Source organism: Podarcis melisellensis, assembly GCF_964234715.1.
Source record: "Podarcis melisellensis genome assembly, chromosome: 11".
NCBI classification, from domain to species: domain Eukaryota; kingdom Metazoa; phylum Chordata; class Lepidosauria; order Squamata; family Lacertidae; genus Podarcis; species Podarcis melisellensis.
In genome coordinates, this window is record NC_138543.1 from 17,195,927 (window position 1) to 17,214,301 (window position 18,375).

Here is an 18,375-nt window from a genome sequence, read left to right on the forward strand (position 1 = left end):
CAGTTCCTGCCAACCTAGCAGTTCAAAAGCACGTCAAAGTGCAAGTAGATAAATAGGTACCGCTCCGGCGGGAAGGTAAACGGCATTTCTGTGCACTGTTCTGGTTCGCCAGAAGGGGCTTAGTCATGCTGGCCACATGACCCGGAAGCTGTACGCGAGATGAGCGCCGCAACCCCAAAGTCGGTCATGACTGGACCTAATGGCCAGGGGTCCCTTTACCTTTAATGAATGAAACAGAAAAATGAATATTTTTTTTAAAAAAAGATATTCAACCAGGAATTAATGAAGAGAATCCATGGCAAAGGAAACAAAAGAGAAGAATGCTGCATATTCTATCCAGAGATGCCTGGCTGCTCCACAGAATTACAAGTGCTGGAAGAATTGGTTACAGAGTCAGAGGCCACGGAGAACTTTGATGTCACAGGGACTGTGACAAACCAAGGAGGAAAGAAAAGAGAAGTGTTCTATCTAGAGATGTTCTATCCAGAGATCCCTTGCTGCCCCAAGGAATTGGCCGGTGCGCTCCCCCCCACCAAGCGGTTGGGGAGCTGCGTGCACGACAGGCCAGCTGGGGGGTGGGCGTGCGGCTCCCTGGCTGCTTGGCCATGGCTGTGGGGAGGGCCCTGTGCGTCTGCCTCCCAGCTGCTTGGTGGCCCGCGCTCCCCAGCCACTTTCAGCAGCATATGGTAAAGGTTGCGAATATGGGCCACACTTTAGCTTTTCAGGGTCCGAAATTGGAAAAAAAGGTGTGGCTTATATTAGGGCCAATACGGTAGGAGACCCCCTTCTCCGTGAATTTGTGTTATTCTCTTTTTAAAGCCATCCCAGTCAGTGGCCATCTCTGCCTCCCGTGGAAGCAAATTCCATAGTTTAACCATGCGCTGCGTAAGGAAGTGTGGCGTTTGCCTGTTCGTTTAGAGCCTGTCTGTGCAGAGGGGAAAAGAAAGGGTTAAAATGTAGACCAATAGGAAAGCTGGAGGCGGAGCCTACCTATGTATAAAAGGGCTTAGCCCGAGGTTTGTTAGAGTTGTTGGTGGGTAGCATAGGCGCCGACTCCATGGGGCCTGAGGGGGCCCGAGCCCCCTCAAAAATTTGTTTGGGGGGGCTCTGCCCCCCCAATAATTTAAGAAAATTGTTACCGTAAATTTCGCTCTGGGCGTGTTATTGAGCGAATGTGTGGTCCCTGGAGCTGACTCGCCGGAGCGCAGGGGCAAAAATAGGCAAAAATAAGATCGGGCAGTCGGGCGGAGGGAAGGCAGAAGCTTTCCTCAGGGTCTTACTGCCCACCCGCTTCTGTTGCTGCGTTTGCTCAAACTCAACAAAGAGCAGGGAATCCCCTGCCCTCCTGGCAAGCAGAGGGTTAAGGAAAGGATCGAGTCCTTCCTTCTAATTCTTTCCTAGTCACACTGCGTGCAGGCTCCAGGTGGGAGAGAGAGAGAGGGCTGGCTTGGGGGGGGACTTTTGCCTTCCTTTCCTCCCCCCCACCCCCGTTAAACTCCTCGCCTGCATTCTTAGCCAGCTGCTTCTCCGCACACCCCTCTTGTGCTTCTTGTCCCTTCTGTGTTTTTCCTTCCCTCCCCATTTAAAACGTGGTGACAAAGCACGGATCCACATGGATCCTCAGGATTTTTGCATTGGGTCACCCCAAATTCACCATCAGATCACATTACATGTCCATGGCTACAGTCTGTACCAAAAAAATCACGCACCCACTGTTGCCTGGGGCTGCAATGGTGCAAAAACGTGGTTACAAAGCATGGATCCACAGGATCTTTGCACTGGGTCACCCCAAATTCACCATCAGATAACATAGCATGTCCATGGCTACAGCCTGCACCAAAAAAATCACGCACCCACTGTTGCCTAGGGTCACAGTGGTGCAAAAACGTGGTTACAAAGCACGGATCCACATGGATCCTCAGGATTTTTGCATTGGGTCACCCCAAATTCACCATCAGATCACATAGCATGTCCATGGCTACATCTTGCACCAAAAAAATCACGCACCCACTGTTGCCTAGGGTCACAGTGGTGCAAAAACGTGGTTACAAAGCACGGGTCCACATGGATCCTCAGGATTTTTGCATTGGGTCACCCCAAATTCACCATCAGATCACATAGCATGTCCATAGCTACATCTTGCACCAAAAAAATCACGCACCCACTGTTGCCTAGGGTCACAGTGGTGCAAAAACGTGGTTACAAAGCATGGATCCACATGGATCCTCAGGATTTTTGCATTGGGCTACTCCAAACTCACTGTCAGATATTAAAAATCTTTATAAAATAGAGAATTAAATACATACAGAATGTTAAATTTTCAGTTTCGAAATATTAGTACTAGTTTAGTACTGTATTTCTATATTACAATAGTACTGTATTAGTTATTTTCAAATACTTAAATATTTTTAGGGTGTAAGACCCAATTAAAGCCCGTTATTTACATACAGTATTACAGTATTTACATACAGTATTAGGCATACTGTATTAACTTTATTAACTGTATTAAAGCATTAACTTTGAGATATTATTTTTATTTAATGAACCCTCAGCCTTATTCAAAGTAAGCTTAAATTAGCTATTTCACTTATTAATCAAAGTGCTATTACCGTGCGACAGCAATATTTTATGTTTTATTCTTTTAATGATAGTTTAGGATTTATTTAAATATCATTTCAGTCTTTTCAGAGCTATATATTCACTGCTCTGTAATAGTCTATAAGCATAATTGTTACTGTAAATTAAATTAGCTTTTTACGAAAATACCGTGCGTGTTTATGTTTTGTTTCTTTTTTCATAGCCAAAAAGTGTTTCAGGCTTGTCGAGTTTCCCGGAGTGTGGAGTTATAGAGAGTCGAGTTTTCGGGGTTCTAATGTTGATCATATGACTCTAAAATACTTTTAAAAAAACTTTAAAACTCACTAATTTTCATCTAAAATTTAGAAAACTTCCCGGGGCAGGACCCCGGTATGGGCCCCCCCCAATATTTTTTATAAGTCGGCGCCCCTGGTGGGTAGTTGGTTGGCTTTAGTGGGTTGGCTGGTTGGGAAAGCCAGTTGGAGAAGCAGTTGGCAGGCAGTTGGAAATAGAGAGACAGTTAGGGCAGTGGGTTCTTGAGGGAGGGGATGAAGAAGAGATAGAGAGAGGAAAACTGCACCCGGGGAGAGGGAAATGGGAGTCAAAACAGACACTCAAGGGATAATTTCAGAGAAAGAGCCTTATTTCTACCACCCGGGCTTGGTAGAAGGAGCTAGTGTGATAATTTCACAAACAAGCACAAGTTCACAGCCATTTGCACTTTGCTGAAGTGATTTTATCGGGGAGGACCTGCTTGGTGGTAGCGGTTTAGTGGTGTACGGGTCAATAGTCTGTGAGATGACCGGGGGCTCCGTATGAACGCCACAGGTAGTACTTCCTTTTTATTTGTCTCTTACCTTAAAGAGGGCTTTCATCAGATAATTAATTAAACCTACAATCATTTCGTTGGGGCTGGGGTCCTGGACCTAAACTGACTAGAAATGGTTGACTGGCAGGCAGCTGGGGCAGGTCCTTGTTCGGTGGTATTGAGGAACCTAGGCTTCTGGGTCTTGCCGGTGGAAAGGAACTCAGGAGCTGGTTGGCAGACGTGTGGCTCCCACAGCTACCACATCTTACCTTAAAGAGGGCTTTGACCCAATAATAGATTGAAGTAATTAAACCTACAATCATTTTGCTGAGATCACTCTAGTGCACTCTAGGGATGGTGGTCGTCTGTTGAGCAAGCTTCAAGTCATAAGAGGCCAGCTGGTTGGTGGCCCACGCTCCACAGCCGCTTTCAGCAGAATATGCTAAAGAGTCACGGATATAGGCTGCACTTTAACTTTTCAGGGTCTGAAATTGGGGGGGGGGGGAGTGCAGCTTATATTCAGGAGTTCTTCCTTTTATTTGTCTCTTACCTTAAACAGGGATTTGAGCAGAGAATAGATAAAAACAATCAAATCGACAATCATTTTGATGATTTGGTACACTCAAGCACCAGTAATCAACTGCCGGTTGTCATCTGTTGAGCAAGCTTCAAATCATAAGGGGACAGAGAGAAGAAAGGTGATTGGCTGAGTAGATGATGATGTCATAGGTGGGTTCTGTTAAGTCATTGTATATTCATATCTCAACATCCGCTTCTTGGGATAGTTAGCAGAAATTGTAGTTTGAAAAAGAGTCCGGGTTACTAACTGACTGTATCTTGGCCTCCTTTCCCACCTTTCAAAAAGGACCAGCCTGTGGAGATCTACCAGTGAAATATGTTATTTGCATGGATTTAAACATGATCATGTACTCATTAAAAAAAAAAAGGTAAAGGACCCCTGACAGTTAAGTCCAGTTGCAGACGACTCTGGGGTTGCAGTGCTCATCTTGCTTTACAGGACGAGGGAGCCGGCGTTTGTCCGCAGAGTTTTTCTGGGTCATGTGACCAGAGCAGCGCATGGAAACTCTGTTTACCTTCCCACTGGAGTGGTACCTATTTATCTACTTGCACTTTGATGTGCTTTTGAACTGCTAGGTTGGCAGGAGCAGGGACCGAGCAACGGGAACTCACCCTGTTGCAGGGATTCGAACCGCCAACCTTCTGATCAGCAAGCCCAAGAGGCTCAGTGGTTTAGACCACAGTGCCACCTGCGTCTCTCATATGCTCATTAGTGGAGATCAAACTACTGTTATAGCTACAAGGCCCCTAGTTCAAAATATGGTAACCGTAGGAATGGTTCTTTGTAACCACATGCCACATTGTGAATGTTGGCCCTAATAAGGTTTTTATGTTATAACGTCAAAAAAACAACAACAAACCATTTCCATTCTTTTATAAAAAGTTTGTTATCTTGATTTCTTATTCTTCCAGTAAGTTTCGCCATTTCTGCATATTCCATAAGTTTTTGTATCCATTCTTCCTTTGCTGAGACTTCTTCTTCTTTCCATCTTTGGGAAAGTAACATTCTTGCTACTGTAATCACATCTTATGTATGTTTTTATGGGCTCAAAACTTTTACTAGTGGGCTCCTTTGGGAGGGCAGGCTGGATATATCAAATATGTAGTAGAAACAGTGGGTGTCACACAGCAGCACTAGAAGGAGGCGGTTGGTGCATTCAGCGCAGTTCAGGTATTGCTCCAAACCTGCACAGAGGCAGTGCTGGCCAGCTGCATGCCTGCAGAATCCTGATCATCCTGACTCTGCTGCCCCTTAGCAACATCCACCAGGAAGAGTGTACGGCCCCTCGCTGCCTGCCTCACTTTCCACTCAGAGGTCATCATTATTTACTGATGCCAGATCATCGCCCATCTTCGTTATCCCTACAATGGCATTCCATTGTTTACTTCCAACGACATGCCATCATTTATAGGGAATCTCTGGCCTGCAGGTCTAACTAGCCCAACAGGTCAATTGGCCTGTGATGCCATTTTGACCATGTCAGGCTCGCTTTCCCTACACCTGAAAGAAAGCTTCTGCAGAGCGTAGGGTGGCGTGTGTCTGCGTGCTGGTGTGTGTTCTGCAACAAGTTTAATCAACACTTCTTCTCTTCCCCCCAACACTGCTTTTTAAAAGTTTGGAAAGAAACTGGGTTCCCAGGCCAATTTCGAGTTTGACACCGTAGGAAGTCACACTACCTTTATTGCTAAGCCAGCAGGAGTTAGCTGCTCGCTGTTCCGCTCATTCAAGCAGTCTTCGCCCATCAGAGAGGTGAGATGCTGTAGGCATTCTGCATGCCCCTGGGATGCGGCAACATGCAAAAGGTTGTTGCCGTTTTCATCGTGGATCTTGTCCAGGTTGTCAGCTGCGAGGTGGGGCTGTGCAAAAGACGACATGGGAGAGTTAGTAATTTAATTCCATGTGAGCCCATTTTAGCAGCTACTAAGGTTTATGTGTCTGCAAATAAATACTGATTGAATGGCCTGTTGTCTACCTAGTTGGCTTGTAGAACTGCCCATTCTAGGAGACCTATATTTACCTTTTTTAAGTTGCTAGAAGGACCAGCACATCACATAGACCAGGGGTAAGCCAAGGAGGTCCCTTCCAGATATTTTGAACTATAGCTCCCATTAACCTCAAACAGCATGGCCAATGGTTGGGGGTTATGGGAGCAACATATGGAGGTCATCAAGTTAGCAACCTCTATCTATCTATCTATCTATCTATCTATCTATCTATCTATCTATCTATGGTGTATATGTCTATATATAGAGAGAGAGACTGAGTACAACCATTGACAAAAGAAATGCACCAGCCTCAGTTTTATTTCACTGATCACATTTAATTTACAGACAAAGATAAAGATACAGACTATGAGAGTTTCATAAAAATAATGAACAGACAACTTTTATACGGACAACTTTGAGGTGGCCTTGGAAAAGGTGCTTTTTGCCCCGTCCCTCTGGTCACTTTGGCTGCTCTATCCTTCTCCCTCCCTGAGTAGGGTGCAGGCTGAATTGCCTGCCTTATTTTACTGTACGGAGTGTCAGTTTTCTTTATGTAGTAAAATCACCGCATGCCCACTTGACTATGTGATGGCATGGATTCACATGGCATTCCCAGGAAGTGCTGCCAGGCTGCCAGCCGGCACACAGAGCCCTGCACTGCCACAAGTGCATGTGCAAGGCTTTAAAATAAGTCTAGTCTTGCATGTATTCACAGGAATGCAGAGCTTTCTGCCACTGTGGCAGAATTTCGTGGGCAGCCCGGGAAGTGCCTGCCAGGCTAGAAGCCAGCCTGAGACTTCTGTGCTGTTGCAACGATGAGTATAGTGCAGGCAGAATTTTTATTACACAGCATTTAAAGAAAAATAAAGACCCCTTATAACCATGGGGCTGCTGGGGTGTCTGAGGGACCTCTGGGCTGCATGGGGCCCCAAACATGTGCCCATTAGTCCAGCCTTAGTGCTGCCACTGTCTACACAACAAACAAACACACCCCAATACAAGTGCTATTTGGGTGTCTTTATTTGTTGTGCATGGGGCCAAATAACCCATTAGGGATGAACTAATAATGCTAAATCACTGAGCACCATTCTGACTTTGCATATCTTTTGGACTAAGATCCATTGGAAGAGACTCTCAGAACCGTGTCCTGTATCTCTTCCATTGCTGTATTCTTCCACCTCCACCCTACTCTTGTTGTATGGATTTAAGAGTTCTTTGCTATATGTGTTCTTTCTGAGCCTTGGCTCCAGGGGTGATCAGAAGCTTTGTTTATTGAGTCTCTCTTTTGTGACAGGCAATATCAGAACTACTTGGATTTGCATAGAGTGCTGTTTCATTACAGCCCATTTTAAAACTTTCCCAAGCATTACAGTCATTAACTGATACAAATAGTAGTAATTGTAGTAGTAATTGGCCATATACACATCCCTGCTGGGTGTCAAGAACCTGGCTGCGTTATAAGACAGTGTTATAAGACAGCCACGGTTATAAGAATTCTTAGCAAAATAACAAAAAAATAGAAGTGGATCTACATAGATTCTGTACAGTATATTTATGTGATACATCATCTAATCCTATCCTCCTGTCTGTACCTAAAACTCCTAATTAAATTATGATAAATATAATATAGTCCTTTAAAGGCACCCACAACAGTGTGCTTCTGAAAAGGCACTAGTTAGAATTTATAGTGTTCTAAGCTTTCCTCCAATAGCGGAGTTATTCCGATAGATTCTTTGTGAGTTCCCTCAGCTCCTTCTAACTTTAATATGTGAGCACAATCAAAAGATTGGAAATAATGATTTAGAGCTTGAGACATGCTGTCTAATATCCTAAGTCAAGGAGTAGACATCTATAATGTTTCAAACAAAGGAAAGAAAATAATTGGAATGCCCCGGAGGATTAAGAAAAAAACCTCAACCCTAGAGTTTCCTTCCAGACTGGTGAAGCATTGGATTGAATTAATTGTATAATGTCACTCAGTTTTATGAAGGCAGATCTGGAATAGGCATGAACGAATATTGATCTGCTGCAGTACGACAGTTCCTATGTTCCTAAGGGAATGCCCATAAAACAATATAAGGTTACATTATATTGTACTGCTCTTTGTGTACTAATCCGTCAGATAAAGGAAAATGCAAGCTAGTTCTACCACAGGATTGCTCTTCATATTTGACATTAGAAACAGACCCAAACATATTTTTTTATTTGCATGGCATCTTCTATATTACATTCCAGAACCAACATGTCTTTCAGCTTTTCACTTTACTAGAATATGAAAACTTCAGCTCCTCTCAAGGAGCAAGAAATCTTATAAAGCATTAACTACGAGAATCCCACTGGGCCAAGCATTGCACTAGACTGAAAATATCATGCCTGATAATTATTATAAGAAAAAAAAGCAAGAGATTACAAATGGCTGAAGAAACAAATTGAGAGGGAAAAGCAAAATAAACTGTGATGAGAATATTTGGATACATTACAATCTGAGTTTCTACTTAGTACTTTCATATAGAGAAAAGAAGGGACTGTTCTTATTTTTCCTTTAAGGGTTTAAAGGAAAAAAGCAAAGGCTTTTTGGTCTCACAATTGATTATTTTTATTATTATTGTGCAATTGAATACTAGCTCCTTTTTTTTAAAGCTCTCTGTTTTTGTGTTTGTTGCTGCATTCATGATCTGTCTCTGTCCTGCTTTAGGTAAAAGCTGTAGGTAAAACATAAACAAAAGTAGGCACAAAGTAATGAATATGAATGCAGATAAAGCTTGCTTCCCCCCAACCTTGTTAGCTTACATCTAGTTGCTCTGGAAACGCCGTTTAATGATGTTTTATCACAAAGCTGTAACTAGCTAAAATCTCCATGTGGGTCAGAGGCCAATTGGGGCTTCTGTGTGAGCTCCTGTTCATGAAAGCTGTTGCAATAAGATGGGGTAAACACCCTTGAATATTAATCAGAACACACAACAGACGCCTCTCTGTTACTATTATTGGCCTCTGAGTAGGAACAGAGTTAATCTACTAATAAATGAACAAGTGGAGCCCCACCATTCCGAAAAGATTTAAAACAACAATGGAGGATGCAACGTATACACACCCTGCTAAGTAGCTGCATTAAAATCAACCATCCTTGAGTTTTTATAATCTTGAGTTTTTATATTCCCATGCAACTTGCCTTCAACAAATGTCCTTTTTGCAAATTAAAATGTGTGGTTTTCTCCAGGGAAAATCTCAACGGCAACTTTTCCCTCCTGCTCTGTGTGCCTTATGAATGAATAACTGAATGATTAAAAAACTTACCAGTAGAGAGATCTGCCCTTCTTTCACAATATTTAAGATGCTCTTGTTTTTCTTCATGTCCTCGCTCCTTTCTTCTGGACCTCCGGGGCTGCTCCAGTTCATACTGAGGTTTAGTTCATCCTGTTTGCTTTCTGGCACTGCTGCCTGCAGATGAAAAGTCTTTAACTGACAGTGGGGCACCGTCTTCTCCATTTTATCAGCCAACGTCCTGTTGAGGAAGCCCTTGGTCTGGGCTTCGGGTTCATGGACCGAACCACATTTAACTAGCGGCTGGGGGGACTCCAATTCTTCAGCTAAATGCTTGTGCTGATCGGGGACAATGGGCTGCCCTTTTCTCAGCTGGGAGCTTTTCACAGGGGACAGAACACAGAACTGTGTTGTCCCTGTCGGTGCCTTCTCTGTGTTCCCTGCTGGGCATGACTTGCCACTGAGACCATTCAGCGTTGAGTACACACTCAAAATCCGTTTCTCTGGAGCAGCCTTGGCAAAAGCAGCTAGCTGCTGGCTTGATTTAATGTAAGGCACATCCAAAATTTCATCCATGTCTAGGTCGTAGTGCTCCAACTCACCAAGCAGAACTCCAGGCTCAATGCATTTTGTTTTAAGGCTCTCTCCATTACCTGGAAGTGGATCCCCATTCTGAGGTGCAGGTGCAGAGTCACTGCCTTTCTGGCACTCCATCTTCTGGTTCTTTTGGTCATCACTTTCATTATTTTCTGAGCTCTCTGGTTGGTGCTTAAGGGGAGAAACCCTCTTCACCGGTCTGAATTTACTGTACATATCCGCAATGCCTGTTGGTTTTTGTGCATTTCCGAGGACCGTCGAAACTCCTGAACTCCAATTCGTGCTGGGAACTAAAAAAAAAAAGCACAAGAAACGCAACCTCAGATGAATTTGATTTCACCATCACCAGTGCATGCATTCTTCCTATCTTGTATACTTTGAAAAGAGGATACCTTGGAAACATAATTACCCATAATTAAAGTACTGTGAAAATACCGTGGGGGAAACTATACCTTGTGTTTTAATGACCACCTTGCACACCGCAAGGTTTCGGTTGCTAAAAATTAAGCGACAGAAATACAGAGCACTATTCATGGCAGGAGGGTGAAACGCGAAAAACCGTGGAAGCCACATTAAATTTAGATCGTAATTTTGGCTCATGATCAGAAAATATTCACAGCCTTGTATTCTAGTTTTGAACCTGAAGGTCAAATAGTGGTTTTTTTTGTGATTCTGAAATGAAGCTACAGAGGAGAAGGTTGTGAATGTGCTTTCCATGGTGGTGGAGGGCAGGAAGGGGTGTTTAGCTCTTTCTCTCACAGTCCTCTTGATCAAAATCTCCCTCAGGCTACCTGCCTCACAGAAAGAGGGATACAGATATTGCTCTCCATGGGACAAAGAGCAGAATGGGACACAATCCTAAGCAGAAGGATGAAAGAAGATTACGTGCCTCCTCCCTGCTGCTATGTCCACATTCACAACCAGGGCCGGATTTCAGTTTGATGAGGCCAAACCTACTGAAGGTAATGGGGCCCTTTATACAGGGTGAGTCCATTACAAGAGGCCCGGTGGATACAGAGTCCACATGTTCCACGGAGTCTCTTTTGAAAGACTCAGCCTGTATGTCCAGCTGTCCTTGGTCAACAACAAATTGTCACTGTTTTTTGTGTTGAATATATGCTATATGGTAATTTATGGACCTAATAGGTATCTAAAGCCAGCCATTTGCACATAACAAAATATATATTTTATCAAAGTAATTGATATAGAAATGAGCAAACCAGTGATATTTTAGGGAGCAGGCTAGCAGGTGGGGCCCATTACTTACATCAAAGGAGCCTACACAACACAAAACACTGTTGCTGTATGTAGGTTTTATTTTTTTTTATCTTATATTTTGGAAATGTACATCCAGTTTTTTTCCTTTATTTTTTTGGGGGGGAGGGGCCTCCAAGAGAACGGGGCCCAAAGCTATAGCTTGTTTAGCTTATACGTAAATCCAGCACTGTTCACAACCAGCCAACGCCACTTTTCATTTTTAAAACAAAAGTTGGGAGATGTGGTCACAGATCTCCTGCAAAATGTATCATCTCTCCCTATCACACGTTCTTCAGAATTCAAATGGATTCTTGCTATCCTAAGTATTAGCTGATTTTATCAAAGTTCACTTCATTTAGTAGGAAGCCTCACAAAACTGTCTGACGGTCACCTTTTAATGTGTAGGATTGGACTTCGTAAAAGTGTTTCTTCGCAGAGCCACACTTCAATTTATTGCGTGTACTAAATGCAATGCTTCAGTTGCATCTATCTTGCACTCAAGTTGAGCTTCTAAGAAACACTCTGTTTCGAGAAGCAGCTGTGCTAACATTGTTATCAAAACAGCAAAAAAGTACATTTTGAAAGGAACAGAATAAGGTTTGACTTATTACCTGGATATCTTCAGAAGCTTTTGGAATGGTATTATTCGGCTAATTATTTATTATTCCAACAACAACATGCAGCTTAAGATGTTCAATACAAAAATCCCATTGCACAGATTTATTTATATATTGTATACGATCCTGAGTTCAAAGGGTGACAGTTTAATGCTGGTTTTATTTACATGTGAACCCCCCCCCCAAGTGATAGAGGGAAATGGATACCACATGTTTCCCAGCTGTTTCATTCTAACAGGGACCAAGACTTTACACAGAAAGCAAATTTTGTCCTAGCCTCAAGGAAAATACTTCCCCCCCCCCTTTTTGACAAAAGGGGTCTAGACAGCAACAAGGCATTAACGTTTTGTTAGTCATCACCTTCTTTGCACAGAGATGATTATTTGCCTTTTAAGGTTGAATGAGCTTTCTAGTGTAAATCCAAAATATATGGCGGATCTAAGCAAATAGCTTCTGGGCTGCGATAAAGACCCAGCATGTGAATGGCTGTGCCATAGCTGAAAAATACAAAGTTTTCAGAGAATCCACTTTCTCCCTGTGTTGTTTTCCTGGAGGACAAAATAGTAACGTGGAGAAGAATTGTAATATTTTCAGTATTGACTTAGCTATCAATTCGAAGCTATGGCTTTATGAGTTAGGTTCAGACTTAATATATCAAATTGATCTGTTCAGACAAAAGAAACTCAAGCATTTAGGGTTGGAAAATTAATGCATTTGGGTTATCTATCCTCCTCCTTTATTTGGATTTCATTTCTTAGCCTACACTAAGGATGAGGAGCTACAATATATCCAGGATCATTGCTACTTACTTAAAAGATTTGGGGCACAGGCCCATAGACACAAACCTGCACATGCTATTCTAGAGAGAGAGAGAGAGAGAGATGCAAATCTCAAACTTAAATGTCACAGATAATGTTATTAGGACGCTAGATAGTTTTAATTCTGAGATCACTTGGCCCTTAACCAAAATATTTATCTTAGGCATAGCTCTCCAGCTTACTACATTCTTGGTTTCAATTCTCCTTTCCCAAGTCTTCTTCCCAAAATATACTGAACACGAAGTATCAGCGCACACAGACAAAACTCAACAACCTCACACACCTTTTCATCTGGGTACAGTGGTACCTCTGGATACGAACGAGATCCGTTCCGGAGACCCGTTCACATCCTGAAGTAAACGCAACCTGCATCTGCGCGTCTGCGGATCGTGATTCGCCGCTTCTGCACATGCGTGTAACGTCATTTTGACCATCTACGCATGTGCGAGCGGCAAAACCCGGAAGTAACGCGCTCAACCTGAAGCAACATCAACCCAAGGTATGACTGTACAGTGGTACCTCGGATTACATACACTTCGGATTACATACGCTTCAGGTTACATACGCTTCAGGTTATAGACTCCGCTAACCCAGAAATAGTGCTTCAGGTTAAGAACTTTGCTTCAGGATAAGAACAGAAATCGTGCTCTGGCGGCGCAGCGGCAGCAGGAGGCCCCATTAGCTAAAGTGGTGCTTCAGGTTAAGAACAGTTTCAGGTTAAGTACGGACCTCCAGAACGAATTAAGTACTTAACCTGAGGTATGACTGTATATAGATTCTTCCAGGTGTTTCCTCTTATTTAAGCAATAAAGGATAAAGGAGTGAGACCAAGCTGCCTGGCCTACCACAATATCTTCACCATCCCTGTTCTATGATTCTATGATTTATTCATATTAGAACTAAGCTGAAACTGTGGTGTGATTTCAACAGCATTCCAGTCTGGCAATTTTTGAGGTGTCCTTCAAAGAGAAAAAAAGGCAAAATGCTATTAAGAAAGCATTACCAGAGATGCTAGTGCATAATGAAATCTGACTGGGTACATAGTGCTGTGCTGCTAATCATGGTCGCTACATGAGCCCTGATTAATTCCAATCATTCCTGAAAGGGAAAGAAGCCTGAAACTGTTTGGTGGCGGTGAAATGGCAGAGAAAATTCAGCAGACACATCAGTAAATAAACCACAGAGCCCAACTTCAAAACAACAACAAGATCACAGAATCATAGAATTGTAGAGCTGGAAGGGCCATGAGGATCATCTAGTTCAACTCCCTGCAATGCAGGAATCTTTTGTCCAACATAGGGCTCAAACCCACAACCTTGAGGGAGCGTCTCCACCCCCATCGTTCAGCCCAGACACTGAGGTCCACCTCCGAGGGACTTCTGGCAGTTCCCTCACTGCAAGAAGTGAGGTTACAGGGAACCAGGCAAAGGGCCTTCTTGGTGGTGGTGCCAACCCTGTGGATCCCCTCCCATCAGATGTCAAAGAAATAAACAACTATCTGACTTTCAGAAGACAACTGAAGGCAGTCCTGTTTAGGGAAGGTTTTTAAGTTTGATGTTTTATAGTGTTTTTAATATTCTTTTGGGAGCTGCCCAGAGTAGCTGGGAAAACCTCGCCAGATGGGCGGGGTATAAATAACATTCAGCTTCCAACCGAATGTTAAAAACACAATACAGCATTAAACATTAAAAACTTCCCTAAACAGGGCTGCCTTTAGATGTCTTTTAAAAGTAAGATAGTTGCTTATTTCCTTGACATCTGATAGGAGGGTGTTCCACAGGGCGGGTGCCACTACCGAGAAGGCCCTCTGCCTGGTTCCCTGTAACCTTGCTTCTCGCAGGGAGGGAACCGCCAGAAGGCCCTCGGCACTGGACCTCAGTGTCCAGGCTGAACGATGGGTGTGGAGATGCTCCTTCAGGCTTGGATTAAAATCCACCCATGTTATTTTTCTCTCTCTCCTCTCCAATGCCTGGTGTGCTGTATGGAAGCATGACAGGACCGAAGGGCTCAGCAGTTTTTGGGAAAGTGTAGCTTTTTCAAGAGCTACTGCCATGTGACATGGTCTATTGTGAACTTGTATCCTCTAGGACTGCTGATATACAGTGCACCAAGTGTCTGGGAGGAGAGAGGCATTTCTCTTTCCCCGCAGCCTATTGCTGCTACCAGAGTGGAACCCCCAGAAGTGCCAGCCTGGCAAGAGAAAGGAAAGGAATTTGAAGATCTAGTCTGGACAGTGAAGATGGTTTGGGGACTTTTGGTGGGGGTATGGGAGCAGGCTAGGCTGAATGTGAATTGACTCGGAAACTAAACGAGCTATTTCCAGAAAATTTGGGAAGTGGCTTGCGTTGCTTCTAAGTCAATCCAATGAACATGACTGGTGTCTTAATCAGATCTAATCTGCACCCCTTAGACACAATCCAATGTGTTCTTGCCTATCCTTAAATACCTTTTAGAAAAGACAATGCACAGGATTTCAATCAGAAATGTATGTCTCTACTGAGTATAATTTTTAATATAATTTTGAGCCGTTTTTACATAATTTCTTTTTCTCCTTCTGAATCGGTTTAACTCTTTCATTTACTCAGGAATCCTGACTAGCATATGGAAAGTTGTAGAACGTGGGCGCTGTTTCCACTTTGCAGCAGCACCTTGCCTAGTCCCTTGCCTCAGGAGATGCAAAAGCAATGCTTTCCTCACCATTGCTGGAAGTATTGGGAGTGAGGGTTCATGGCAGAAGTGAGAAGAGAGAAAGATACTGTTTTCACTTTGTTCTCACATGTGACTCAGTAAGGAGGTGTGGCAATTTAGCCATTAATGGTTGTGTCAGAGAAATTCTACACCTACGCTACAAGCAATGGCAATTTTCTCCTTCGTGAAACACAATACATAAATACTTGCCAACGCCTGGGTCTTCAAATGTTCCTAAAAAACCCCAAGGCCCCGGGTTTCTACAATTGGCATTTTAGTTTCAAATATATTAATGAAATTACCATTTGATGTAAGCACAATGAAATTTTCAGAGGGCAATGCAGAGATGTTACTCTCACCAGTATACTTTTGCTCCGTGCTGAAGACAGAAACAAAAGAGCCTTAATCCGATTTACAAAGTGAAAAACAACACTGAATGCACTTTTTTTTTTGTCAGTAGGGGAGAAAAGGTCTCCAGCTGGTTCTCATCTGTGTGCCATGGCTCTTCATTTAGTTTACACTATTAAACGCAAAAACTTTGCTTTCATCTTAACTGTTACAGTATGCCTGAGAGTAGATTCTATCTTGTAGCATCCTTGATAGAGTTTCAGAATTTGGCAAAACATCATGCCTCAAACTGGTCATGACCATATGGGTAGTAAATGTATCCAACATTTTTTCATTGGCGCCTACATCATTATGTCTTGTCACTAATGGTTTCTCGGTTTTTTTTCAGTAAATTGTTGCATATACTGTGGTTTGGAGCTGCTGAGGTTAAACCCTGCGTTTATCTGTGTGCCGCCAAATCCTTTTATGGAACTTTTGTTGTTATTGCTGCTGCTGCTAATAACCTAACATCTTAAGAGAGGAGAAATTCGGAGAAAAAGCAACAGGGGAGAAAGAAACTCATTGTTACCAGACAGCTATCACACAAATACCAAAGTTTAGAAGAAGAAGACAGTTCAAGAAGGTATTTACACAAACAAAAATTCCCTATAAAAATGACGATTGCAGAACAGAAATGAGCAGCATACCTGTTCTGTCTTCATTTTGTGAGTCACACTTCCGACGTAATTCTGGGATAGTCTTGAGGGAAGTTACTGAATACTGAAAAACAAAAAAATCACATTTGCTCAGTAATTTTGTTACGAAATCTAACCACATTATGAGTAAAGTGGATGCCTCATTTTAATGATGTTGTGCATTACCCAGTGCTCTGCTGGAGGCTTAGAACAAAGGTGCTACCCCCTCCATTTCAGCACAACATAAAAGTGCTACTTAAGGACATTTGCACTCTGCTGCCAGAGGAAGATAGTGAACAAAGGGTCTTTTAGAACAATCTGACCCACAAAGCCTGGCAGATCAGTCATCTAGTTTCCCTATCATGGAAGCGAAGCCTCCCTAGCTGTGGTATGTCACAGAAACATAGAATCATAGAATTTAAATAATAATATTAATAAATTTTTATTTATACCCCGCCCTCCCTAGCCAGAGCTGGGCTCAGGGCAGCTAACACCAATAAAATTACAATAAAACACAACAGGGGAAAACAAACAAACAAACCCAGTTTATTAAAATACGGGTTAAAATACAATTTAAAATGCAGCCTCATTTTAATAGTAGCCCATAGATCAAAACCCTAAGGGGAGGGAAACATAAGGGTCAGACTGAGTCCAAACCAAAGGCCAGGGGGAACAGCTCTGTCTTGCCGGCCCTGCAGAAAGATGTCAAGTCCTGCAGGGCCCTAGTCTCTTGTGGCAGAGCGTTCCACCAAGTCGGGGCCAGTACTGAAAAGGCCCTGGCCCTAGTTGAGACCAATCTAACCTCTTTGAAGTTCGGGACCTCCAAAGTGTCATCATTTGTGGATCTTAAGGTCCTCTGCAGAATGAATTAAGTACTTAACCCGAGGTACCACTGTGTGTCTGTCTCTCTCTCTCTCTCTGTGTATATATATATATATATATATATATATATATATATATATATATATATGCTTTCGTAGATTTTCACGGGTACAGGAATGCAGGTTTTGGTGTCCTCGGGTGTCTTCCCGTGTAAAAGTTGGGGTGTCTAGGCGACGTTTCGACGAGGTCTCACTCGTCATCTTCAGGCTGGTGCTTTCGGCTTCTTGTTACTGGAACAGAGCAGGATCTCAGTGTTTGAGTTCCTATAAATACTGTTGAGGGGGTGTGGTGTATAGCCTCCAATGTTCTGGGCAGAGAGGAAGTTCCCAGGCTAGTGTGCCTTTTCTTCTTTTGTTCCTTAATTACTTGAGGGATATCTTGAGTGATTTCTTGAGTGATATCCTGAGTACCACTTAGGTGGGTCATTAGGTGTGGATTAGTTGCTAAAGTCTTTGTGTCTTGACCTCTTGAACTTTGTGAAGAGTTTTTCTGAGAAGATGGCTGTACTGCACTTAGTTGTGCTCTGGCTTGGCTTCGTGTATAGGGGCGAGCTGTGGTTTTGTGGCCTGTGTCAGCCAGATCTGTGTAGGGATTGCAGGGGGGTGCAGCATCCGGAGGTGCCACCATGGTTTGGCTACTGGATGGTGTCTGTAATTTATCTGTGGAGAGGGTCTGGGTTTGGGTCTGGTGTGGTTGATTGGTGATAGCGTTCTGTGTGCCTCTGGATCTGGTGTCAGTTTTTGTGGGGAGGGCTAATTTCCAGATGTCTGGCAAGCGGGATGTGTCGTCACGCTTGTTCATGTTGTGAGGGTGTTTCTCTATCTCGATGGCTTCCATGATTATTCTCTTGTGGTGATGTTCCATGTTAAAGAGCAATTTGGAATCTGCAAAATTAATTTCGTGTCCTGTTTCTTTCATGTGTTGGAAAAGAGAGGAAGTTTTTTCTTCTTTTTTGACGGCATTCTTGTGTTCTGCGATACGTGCATTTATTCGTCTGTTTGTTTGTCCAATGTACGTGGCTGGGCAGACTTTGCAGGGTATTTCATAGACCCCTTGGTTTTCCAACTGGATTGGAAACCCCAAGGATAAAATCCAGTTGGAAAACCAAGGGGTCTATGAAATACCCTGCAAAGTCTGCCCAGCCACGTACATTGGACAAACAAACAGACGAATAAATGCACGTATCGCAGAACACAAGAATGCCGTCAAAAAAGAAGAAAAAACTTCCTCTCTTTTCCAACACATGAAAGAAACAGGACACGAAATTAATTTTGCAGATTCCA

At 43.1% G+C, this 18,375-nt stretch overlaps 1 protein-coding gene across 8 annotated transcripts in view; it reads right to left on the minus strand.

Annotated features, from left to right (window-relative positions):
* Window positions 1-18,375, minus strand: part of SNCAIP (synuclein alpha interacting protein) — a 118,526-nt gene that overhangs the window by 30,533 nt on the left and 69,618 nt on the right. For 5 of the 8 annotated variants that reach the window (XM_081930467.1, XM_081930464.1, XM_081930463.1 and 2 more), the window contains exons 4-6: window positions 16,223-16,295; window positions 9,245-10,098; window positions 5,642-5,821 (exon numbers count right to left, since the gene is read on the minus strand). In XM_081930467.1, the coding sequence (XP_081786593.1) occupies window positions 5,642-5,821; window positions 9,245-10,098; window positions 16,223-16,295 (1,107 nt within the window). Of the gene's footprint in view, window positions 1-3,935; window positions 4,302-5,641; window positions 5,822-9,244; window positions 10,099-12,491; window positions 12,542-15,490; window positions 15,565-16,222; window positions 16,296-18,375 lie in introns of those variants that run through there. The other 3 variants (XM_081930469.1, XM_081930468.1, XM_081930470.1) reach the window with 3 other exon arrangements.